The sequence below is a fragment of the Rattus rattus genome, chromosome 6 (genome assembly GCF_011064425.1).
Source record: "Rattus rattus isolate New Zealand chromosome 6, Rrattus_CSIRO_v1, whole genome shotgun sequence".
NCBI classification, from domain to species: domain Eukaryota; kingdom Metazoa; phylum Chordata; class Mammalia; order Rodentia; family Muridae; genus Rattus; species Rattus rattus.
Genome location: NC_046159.1, coordinates 3,158,079 through 3,168,964, shown reverse-complemented (window position 1 = coordinate 3,168,964; position 10,886 = coordinate 3,158,079). Strand labels below are relative to the sequence as shown.

The window sequence follows — 10,886 nt, the reverse complement described above, 5'->3', positions numbered from 1 at the left end:
GTTACGGTGTTTATCAGCAGAGACCTAAGATAGCACTCCTGTGACCAAAACCACTGACCGAGAAACCTAAGCTAGGAAGGGCTTATTTTGGCCACAGTTTCAGAGGATCAAGCCCAAAAGTTGCTTGTCCCCTCGCACTTGGGAAAAGGTAATCTTAGCAGACGCTCGCAGCACTGCCGGGAAACAGCTTGAGATGAGGCAGCCCACAGACTGGCACTAGTGAGCTCAGCTAGGAAGCACTGGGCCTTCTCCACAACGAATAACACCCTTAAATGAGGACCAGTGCTCAAAGCACAGGATGACACTTCAGACTCGAAGCGCCCTGTCTACTGTAGACTAGCCTCTCTTCAGACCGCACCTCAAACTTCATGCCTCACCCCTGGGTTACTTCCCGTTGGGAAAACCCAACTGAGATAAAGCAGAAAGGTTCTTCAGCAGGAAAACACACCGTTAATAAGAAGGTCAGGGACAGCCCATGCCCACCTGAGACCCTAATAAGAACACACAGCCCTTTAAAACAAGATCACCCCCACTCTCGCCTCAGTGGAGCTAATCCTCCATCTGCAATGGCAAGAAAGGTTTTCCTGGAAAAACGCCATTCCTACCCATTTGCTGAATAAAGCAGACAGGTTTTGCCAGGACCCAGGGGCTGCTCTCCAGCTGCGCCACAGACCAGCCACGGACAATCTACACCTCCTTGTGGAGAAGTCTCAGAGCAATGCCTCTCCTGCCTGTCACAGCCACACGGAACCAGCAAAGGTCTCTCTCTGGTTCTCAGTCATGCTTGCTTTGTGAGAGAGCACGGGCAGATAACGTTACAGATTCCCTTCCAAGACAAACCGAAACCACACCTCAGGCCACACTTCAAGCCACCTCGTCCCTAAACTTGACAATGGCTGACGGCCAATTCAGCCACAGATGCCGTAGAGTGCGGTGAGGGGGGTGTGAGTTTCTCCTACCAGCAGCTTTGTAAGCGGCCCTCGTTCTGTTTGCTCCCTGAAAACACGGGTCTCTGGGTTTTCAAAGCCGGGCAGGATGCTGCCTGCCAGTCACCTCGGAGTCCTAGCATTCGAGGGCGCAGCTCACCCTCACCCGGTGTCTGGGAGTTTGTCAGGACCTTGTTTTGCATTTAAGATCCAGATCTTTCCTGCACAGTGGGAGCTCATGGAAGGGCTGGTTAGAGAAATCACAACAGATTGGACATGTGACCCAGAGTCTCTCTCTACGTTGGTTTATACCCAAAGAAGAACCATAGCATAAACACGTCGAGAGAGGGCGGCACGCGGACTAAAAGCACTCAAATGGCACCGTGTCTGAGATTTTCAAAAGCAAATTACACTGCCTATAAATATATAATTATATATCTATATTAATATATGTGTTGATCCTATAATTAGTGTTGGGAGCTTTAAAACACAATAAAACTTATTTTAAAGATATATTCTAAGCAAGCTGGAAAAGCTCATTCCTTTAACCCCAGCCTTCTGGAAGCTGAAGCAGGAGGATCACCACGACTTCTAGAATGACATAGCAAGCTCCAGACCAACCTGGGCTGCAGAGTGAGAGCCCGTCTCAAACAAACACGTGAGACCCAAAACAAATAGCACGGCAGCAGGCTGCGGCCGCAAACACACACACACACACACACACACGGCCAACAGTACTCGGGATTGAGAACCCTCTTCATTCCCATTAGGCCATCGCCTGGTACACCCCCATCCACTGGAAGCAAGCCTGGGAGAAGCTGGAGACTGACATTGAGTTTGAAAGATGCTCAGTGGTGATCCCATCACTGAAAAGCCACATATTTGGACGGACAACATCATCTGTGTCTTCCATAAATAAGGAAGAACAAGAACCCACACAGAAAACGCCCCCCCAAGTCTGCTCTGTTCTCTTGAGGTACAGTGTGCCTTTGCTTTGCTTATGCATCCAGTCCTTCTCCCAACAGCAGTTGAATGTGTGGGAAAGGACTGGGGTGTGGGGGTGGGAGGGGGGTTAGACCGTCCATCAGTCAATCAGCCATGGCTAATTAGCCATTACTCTTCAAGTAAATACTTGGGACACAATAAATGCTAAGCCTCCAAGGTCTAGAAAAGACATATACTGCTTGTTTATTTAAATGATTTTTATAATTTTTATGTACATGGGATGGGTATTTGGTCTGCACTTAGGTCTGTGCACCATGTGCATACAGTACCCACTGAGGCCAGAAGGGGGCATCTGGGAGCTGGAGTTAGGGGTGGTTAAAAGCCACCACGCAGGGGCTGGAAATTGAAGCCAGGTCTTCTGGAAGAGCAGCCAGTGCTGGTAATGATGAACCAACTCCCCGGCCCACTTTTGGTTTTTTTTGTTGTTTTTTTTTTTTTTTTTGTTGGGGCCCCCGGGCTTTTATTTTTAATTTTTTTCTTTTTGGCCTGTTTTTTTTCCTTGTGCTTCTACCACTGAGCCAAATCCCCAACCCACAAAGGATTTGGTCCTGCCTTTTTTTTTTTTTTTTTTTTTTTTCTGGAGCTGGGGACTGAACCCTGGGCCTTGCGCTTGCTAGGCAAGTGCTCTACCACTGAGCTAAATCCTCAACCCGTTGGGTTTTTTTTTTAAAATAGGGTTTCTCTTTCATTGCTACTGCATAAATTTCCTTTAAGGTTCAAGTTTGTCTTTCTCGCTCTCTTGTTACAGAGAAAAGGAAATCCTGCTAACTGTTTTACCCAATAAGAGTCCTTGGTGCCGCAGCCCCGACACCCCTCCACATCCCTACAGCTCTCTGATTGAATGGCATGACTCAGACTTTCCTGGAAGCAGTTTGGGTACACAGCCCAAGCCTCAGTCAACCAAGCCCAAACCAGACCCAGGTAAGCCAAAAGCACGGGGGAGGGGAGGGGCTGGGGAGAGGGTGCTGTGTGCTCGGTGTTAAAAACTATTCAGACCTACATGCCAGACTGTGTCAGCCTTTGCCTCTGTGACAAATTCCGGAGAGAAACAGTTCAAAGAAATATATTTACTTTGGTTCACGGAGGGCTGGATAGACCCATGTGGTTTACCCGAATGTTACCACTACAAGGGGATGGTGGAGAAAATCTGTTCACCTCCTGGTGACCAGGAAGCAGTGTCAGGGGAAGACACAGTTACAGTCTCTATCCTCTGTCTATGCCCCACCTCCCCGCCCCCCACATCCTCTGAGTCCATTCAGATCTGAGCGCCTCCCAATCTGCTCACTGCCTCAGTTCTCACCTCCAAGCACTGTCTGTGTTGGGGACTCAGCTTCAATAATGAAGCCTTGGGGGACCCTTCGTGGAAACTGTAACAAAGTCTCTTAGAACACGTGGCCATCCATAGGGTAACTAACTTCCGTATGAACCTTTGTTATTGAACCAGTCTGTCAAAGGAACCTCTAGGCCAGCATGGTGTTTGTGTGGGGTGTATGTATTTATTTTTGAAAAACTGTCTAACCCTATTTCCCAAGATGGGCTGAAATTCACTGTGTATCCTAGACTGTCTATGAACTAACCCATGACAATTCTCCTGCCTCAGCCTCCTGTTATAGTTGTTGAGGGCTGGTGGAAAACACTCCCTGCATTTTAAAAAATGATCCTACATGTTATTTGGTGGCAAAAAACAAAAACCCACCACTCCCCAGCACACCCCAACAGTGACCCCACATTGTTACTGTCATACAGGCAGGCGTCCTGTACTAAACAGAACTGTCAGAGTGGGTGTTTGGGGGGTTGTTTTGATTTGATTTGTGTTGCGTGTAGTTTTTGCTACCCCTGCTTTAAGCTCCAGGCGGACCGGAGCTACCAGCCCCCGCCCAGAGAATATTGGACCCGTGGATTAAAAACACGGACGCCTCGATCCCCAGCTCCGAAAAAAAAAAAAAAAAAAAAAAAAAAAAAACACGGACGCACGCGTAGCTCGATTTCAACCTGCCTTATTGGCTCAATTGCTGGGCTCTTCCAAGCCTTCTTCGGCTATCTCGAGTCCTTCTTTCCACTCCTAGCTCAACATCCTAAGCTCTGCCCTCAGCTTATGTTTCTAATCTCCCGCCTGCTACCCCAGGCCCTGTCTGGGAAGCAGCAATGGCCACCTCCATTTTTCTCCCCTGCATCTTTTCCCCTGAGGGCGGGAACCTGGAAGTCCCGCCTCTTTCCTTCTGCCCAGTAATTGGCCCTTGGCATCTTTATTGATAGTTCAAGAACCAATTGGGAACAGGAACTTAGCATCAGAACCACCCCCAACGAATTTGATTTCTGCGTTAGGGCCTCCTAGACATCCCAACTCTTGAGCCTCAGCCTTTACTCGTGTACCCCTGGGCCTGGCTGAGGTGACATTATTAACCCAGACTCTGGCTATATCTTCTTCACATCTTAATGAGCCTGCTGTAATTGCTGCAAAATTGTGTCTGTCTGACTTCTTCTGGGAGAGAGTACTTGAGGCTCATGAGATGTCCCCAGATTCTTGAGGAAAACTGACTCTGAAGAATGCTGGACCAGGAAGGAGCCAGACCCCAGCACTGAAACGCACTGTTCCACACAGCGCTGTAATCTGGGGACGCCACAGATTCCTGTTTGGCAGAAGGACGGAGTTAAAAATACTCTCAAGATACAGAACACAGACAACATGGAATTAGCCATGCTTCCACTCACAGCCCTGATACTCCCCCACAACCCCCCCTGTCTGGCACCTTCAAGACCCCTCAGTTGAACCACAGAATTTCCCATAAAACACCAAAAGCCACCATGTTTGTAGAGTTGCGAGCACCTCCTTGAGAAGTAACGCACATCTTAATAGCACCTTTTAGAAATGGAATAATGGGTTAATAATAATCGGTACTTAATACATACTAAGGCTAATCCATTTTCCTAAAACAACATGCCACTTGTATGTGTGACTGTGTTTCCTCAGCTATGAGGCAAGATTTGAGTCTGAATCGTCAAGGTTTTATTTACTTAGGCAGCAGATCCTCTGTGAGAAACAGATGTCGTCCTTATGACTCTGTGGTTTTTACCTGAAAACCACATCTGCTGTGGTTTTCTCTGGTGAATTTCCCTCAGCAACTCACTTTTCAAATAAACTTTGTTTCAACTCTTCCTGAAGCAGCTTTCTGCTGGGATCCAGACAGTCCTTCTGTCTATGCACATTCGGTAACAATTCAGAAAGAAGTGCTCACCCTGACACCCCTCAATACTACACAAGTTCTACATTTCTATGTGTGAAGCTATGAACACGCAGGGATAAATATGCGTCAGAATTTCCAGAGCTTCCTCTTGGTTCCTATTGCAAAAGACGATCACCAACAGACACGTTCTAAATGACTGACAAACAACCGGGAAGAGAAATTCCTTTTCATCACCAGCTCAGATCCGTGAATCTATGACAGAATGCTCCAAGGGGAGGTGGCCTTGTGTGCGCGTCCTCGGGTTACCATTTCGGGGCAGTTTGCTCTAATGAGCACACAGCGGTCGGCAAGAAGAGACAGACGGTGAATAACTGCACTTGCGGGTTCCTCAAGGCTGTTCATTCTCCTCCTGTAACACAGAGGCGTTTGTTGGATTGCGGGAGAAAGACATTAGGAGAGAGAATGGTGATTTTTGCCTTTAGTAGTTTCTTACGTACAATACAGGAGCTTAGAGACTAAAGAATAAGGTAATTTAAAGGAACATCTGTGCACCCCGTGCCTAATTAATATTGGGGAAAGGCAATTCAACTGAGGGAGGCAATTCAAGCGTTTCTTCTGTGTCGTTCAGGCTGTGTTGAAATTCATTCCAACCACATTTTTTAAAAATATAGAATATAAAAATCACCTCTATGCTAACCACTCACAATTAACAGGTGATAGTATTTTGTCAAGATGACTCTGCCACAGAACATCCACACATCTGAAAGTCTTTAACCAGCTTTTTAGTTTCGAGCTGGTAGGCCACCATGTTGGTTCTTCTCACTACTCAACTGGAAGAGAAGGCTTCCCCTGCCCTGGGCTACCCTTTGTAAACTTTGTATTCTTTATAGAGTTTGTATACTTTTTAAACTTTGTGAAGGCAGGAAGGTGGCCAGGCCCCTCACCCCAGACATCTAACTGTCTGTCATAAAGGCGTTTGTAGCCTCTGTAACTGTCACAAGGTCATCTCCAGTCCATCAACGGTATCCTCCCCCAGATTACGACAATTTTAGATGAAAAGTCTGAACAGGAAATCCCACCAATCCCTGAGCTCCCCCAAGCTCCAGACTTGAAATCCCACCAATCCCTGAGCTCCCCAAGCTCTGGACTTGAAATCCCACCAATCCTCACCCTGGAAATCTCTGCCCTAAAAATCTCCATTCCCTAAGAAATCTTGTATCAGCCCTGCCCTTTGTCCAATTCTCTGTTCCCTTCAGGGACCTCCAATAAATCTCTTTCATGACATCTGCTGCCTGGTGTGACTCTCTCATTGGAAGAGGACAAGAAGCAAGGAAGAGAAGTGAAGAAGCAAAGAGAAGGGACAGGGCTGAAGCCCCCGGAGCTCCTCAGCTCAGCTGAGGATCCCCTCCCCTGGGCTGCAACGCCTCTGCTAAGGAGGTGACCTCAGAGCTGTGTGGTTTCTTAGCACCCGTGTCTCAGGATGACCTTCCACTGGGGCACCTTCTCCCCTCAGAACTGTATGGTTCCTGGGCTTCCCCGTCCCAGGACAGCTCCCTATCCAAGCAGGAAGGCCAACATGCACCACTCTGGTCCTTTTAAAGACTAACTGCATGTGTGAGGATCTCTGGACCAGTGCAGTGTGCCTGCTTTGCTTTTGACTTCCAGAAGGGGCACTGCAAATGATCTGCTCTTAGAGGCATAATCACACAACATAAAGGACTTAAATGTTACATGGAGATCTGGTCCCGTTACTGTAACACTTACTCTTGATACATTCTTTCTGTTCCCACATTGCCTCATTCTGCAGCCATGTAGATGAGTGTTCTGTATCTTCTGCCACCCTCGTGCTTACGTGTTTATACCTAGGTACAATGGCTGCTTCGAGAGGACTAATCGAATGTTTTACCTCCCCATTATTCCTGTGTGTGCTGGCTCAGACATGCCTGTAAGCTTCAGATTTGGTTTCCCTGGCTCCCCTGAGAGCCCGTTTCCTCGGTCCCTGTAACTTTACATGTGGATGGTGGACATGATGAGCTCACTGCTGTTGCAGGATGAAATCCCTTAGAAAAGCTCAGTGCGTGCACATCCTAAGTAGGAAGACAGAAGATGTGTACCACGGTCAGGATGAATTGTGTGCTCATATTCTTCTGATTGTGATTTGAGCGTGAAATGTTCCTCATAGGCTCATGCGTTCAAACACGGGGGAGCCTCCCTGGAGGAAGGGAGGTCACCGGAGGACCTTGGGATTCTGACAAGCTGGCCTTTCTTCCTGACTGCTCTTGGCTTCCTGACTGCTGACTGAATGTGACCAGCCACCTAACACTGCTGCTGCTGCTGTGCCAGAATTAACCCTTCTTCCCTTAAGTTGCTTCTTGTGTGGTATTTGGTTACATTAACAGAAAAGTTGCACCTGCTTACCAGGCTTGGCCCATCAGCCATCCTTCATGCTGCAGTCTGCAGCGAGACGTTTCCATTGTGCATTGTGCAGTGGCTGCAGTCATCAGCGTCAATGTCATTGCGGTAATAAGGGTCTGTTTTCATTGCTGAAGGTTGCAGAGTCACAGGATGAATGGCAACCGTTAGGAAACAAATGAGTTCCAAGCCCAGTGCAGCATTAAGATGGCTACAGTTTCATCAGTGTAAGCTCTGGACTTCAAGATCATGCAGGGACTTTACTGAAGCTGGACTTGGGGCATTACCAGTTATAGATCATTAGATCTACAAGTCTGTCTGGGGATCAAGGTATTTTCCGGGAGCGACGCCTCCATCGCAAGATTGATAGACATTTCCTTTATGTGTCCAGGCTAGCGTCTGTCCTGCTCATTGCTGCTTGCTTGTTTTATGTGGTTTAAATTTATTGCATTAAGAATTTGCAATGTCCAAAATCACATTTCTGAGGCCTGCAGAACATTAGTTGTGTGTGCATGTTCATGCATGTGTGAGTGTGTGCATATGTACATGTTTGTACATGCCACTCATGCATGCATACACACCCACTCGTGATTGCCCAAATGTTTGTCCATGTCCCCTTATCAAACTAAGAACACTTATACAAAGCAAAAGTAAGTTAGCCCTGTGTCTGAAGACAGCAGCCTTTCTGTTGATTTCCAGAGCATGATTTTATAACCTTTTTAAAATAAAAGAACATTCAAATGAGAGCAACTTTGGGAGCCCCTCCCTACAGGTGTTTCTTTACATTATTCTGCAATCCTCTGCTTAAAAATGTTACTCGAGATGCTGATCAGGAGAGTTAGCAGTTTGAAGCCAGCCTGGGCTACACATATTTAGAAGCAACTCGGTACAACCTCATGCTAGAGCACCAGGCCTGGCAGTACTGAGAATAAATCATGTGCACTCACCCTCAGGGGTCATGTTCTTTTCTCAGCTTTGATTGTATTTTGAATACGCCCCCTTTTTAAATTATTCACCGAAAATGCGGACCTAACAATAATTGAAAACTATTTTCCTCAAGTAGTTGCTAAGCTACCGGCTTCAAGTCTCCAGTAAACACAGCCTTCAAGCCACAGATTTCTTCTAGGTAAAGAAGCCCTGGGGCTCAGAGAGCCCGTTTGACAACTCTTTCCCCGTAAAAAGCTGACGCTTGGAACACCGACCTGAACTCCTGCCCCTTTTTGTTTTTAGGGACCAAGGAAAAGAAATCAACGCGATAAGAAAATGGAAAACCATGGAATCTGTGAACGTGAGTAACGACTGTAGACTTGCTTTACAGCAAAACGAATAATTGCAATAAATTTTTGAGGGTCTCCTTCATGTCCGAAGCTGACCTCAACCTTACATTAACGCTCCCGCTTCAGCCTCCAGATGTGGTGTTTGGAATACCGCAGGACGTGGATCGTTCTTTTTTCCTCCTTTCTTCTTTCTTTCACTGTCTTAAGACATGGTCTGGTGACATAGCTTCGGCTGGCCTAGCCCTTGCCGTGTAGAATATACTGGCTTCAATTCACAAGAGTCCACCAGCCTCTGCCTCCAGAACAATGAGACAGAAGTTGTTCACCCCAACACCCAACCACCTGCGTTCTCTAATTTTCTGACAGACATTTCCGTTGCTTTTGAATCCATCGAGTTTTATCTCCTTGCTAAATAATGTGCTCTCTAAGAATGAGAAATAATTCGCCCCGATCTACATTTTATTTTTGTTCATAGGTAAGTTAATATGCCACTGAAATCTAGTATCAGAACCCTACACGTAAAACCAACATGGCTCGAGCCATGTGAACAGCACATTAACTGCATAGCAGAAACTGCAGGGCTCGGTCCTGGGACATTTCAATGGTGTTGGAAGGAAGAGCGGGAGTGGCATCTTCTGGGATCATTTCAGCAGTCACTTCTGCAGTTGCTTCATCTTTTCTTGGTGATGTCAGTACCCGTTACTGAGCAAGCGTCCGGCAAAGGCCACGTGACGGTGTGATGGTGTGAGTGAGAATAGCCCCCGTAGACTCCAGTGTTTGGATCCTCATCAACAGTCAGTAGAGTTGTTTGGGAAGGATTAAGAGCTGGGCCAGGGACTAGCCCCAGCCTTTAGGTCCTGAGATGGGACACAGCGTTGGATGAAGACCAAAAGCTGATGATTTCTGGCCTTGTAACTTGCTTACTATTCTTACTGGTTTCTGATCACTAACTTCTGCTGTTAGCCGCAGGGGATCTGCGAGGTTAGACGCTTCCTCTCCCTCTGAGGCCAGACGAGGCGGTCCACCTAGAGGAACATATCCCATGTATAGTCAAAAGCTTTTGGGACAGTCCCTGCTCCAATTGTTCAGGACCCACATGAAGACCAAGCTGCACATCTGCTACATAGGAGCAGGGAGGCCCAGGTCCAGCCCATGTATGTTCTTTGGCTGATGGTTTAGACTCTGAGGTCCCCAAGGGTCCAAGGGTGGAGGGATACCCAGGGGTCCCCACCCACTCAGAAGAGAATGGGAGGGGGTATAGGGTAAGGATTTATAGGAGGGGGTGACCGGGAGGAGGGCAGTGAGTTGGATATAAATCGAATAAGTAAAAAAAAATAATAAATTAAACTTAAAAAAACATATCTACAACTTTTTAAAAAAGAAGTTAGTTGTTTGAGGTGGTTTTTTTTCTTTGACTGGAGGGCCCCTCACTGATCAGGTGAGAGGCTCAGAGTTCTTTAACTCTTTGTGAGCCAAAGGAATAGGAAAAGGAAGAAAGCCATGCATGCAGAAAACAAAACAAAACAAAACAAAACAAAAACACAGGCTCTGGACAAAGCAGAGAAAGAAAAGCTCCAACAACCTTTATTTCTGTTTTAGAGACAGTACTTATACTGTCTATAAAAATTACCTCATACAACGATCAGGTAGCACCGTTAAAACAGAATAATTGATTACAGGATTTTCTAAATACTTTTGCGTTCCAGTAAGTTCACAATAAGTTTAAGGCAATAACCCATGTCATAAATCGATTAAGACTTGAGGATGACAGCAGAACTGTTTACATGTCTTTCCATTAAGACAAACGCATCATAAACATTATCTGTTACCACCACCCTTCCCACGAGTTCATTATAAGTTTAAAGCAGTAATTTTTATGTCCTGAATTAGCACGGTTTTTGTCAAGAGACAAATCATCTGCCTTGTATCTTATTATTTTAAAGTCTAGTTTATGCACATAAACTAGTCAAGATTTTATTTTCTGTCCTTGCACCTACAATAAATTGTCCATTCCCGGTTGAGGCCTTTAGTTACCAGATAGATAATGGGCTCATGCCTAACCCAAAAGGAATGTTTTTCCT

The 10,886-nt window shown here is 46.4% G+C and overlaps 1 protein-coding gene across 1 annotated transcript in view; it reads left to right on the top strand.

Moving 5' to 3' along the window:
- Lmntd1 (lamin tail domain containing 1) overlaps window positions 1–8,787 on the top strand; it is a 29,639-nt gene extending 20,852 nt beyond the window's left edge. The window contains exons 6-8 of the mRNA XM_032907297.1: window positions 1,697–1,902; window positions 2,680–2,852; window positions 8,759–8,787. Of these exons, the coding sequence (XP_032763188.1) occupies window positions 1,697–1,902; window positions 2,680–2,852; window positions 8,759–8,787 (408 nt within the window). The remainder of the gene's footprint in view (window positions 1–1,696; window positions 1,903–2,679; window positions 2,853–8,758) is intronic.
- Window positions 8,788–10,886: the final 2,099 nt, after the last annotated feature.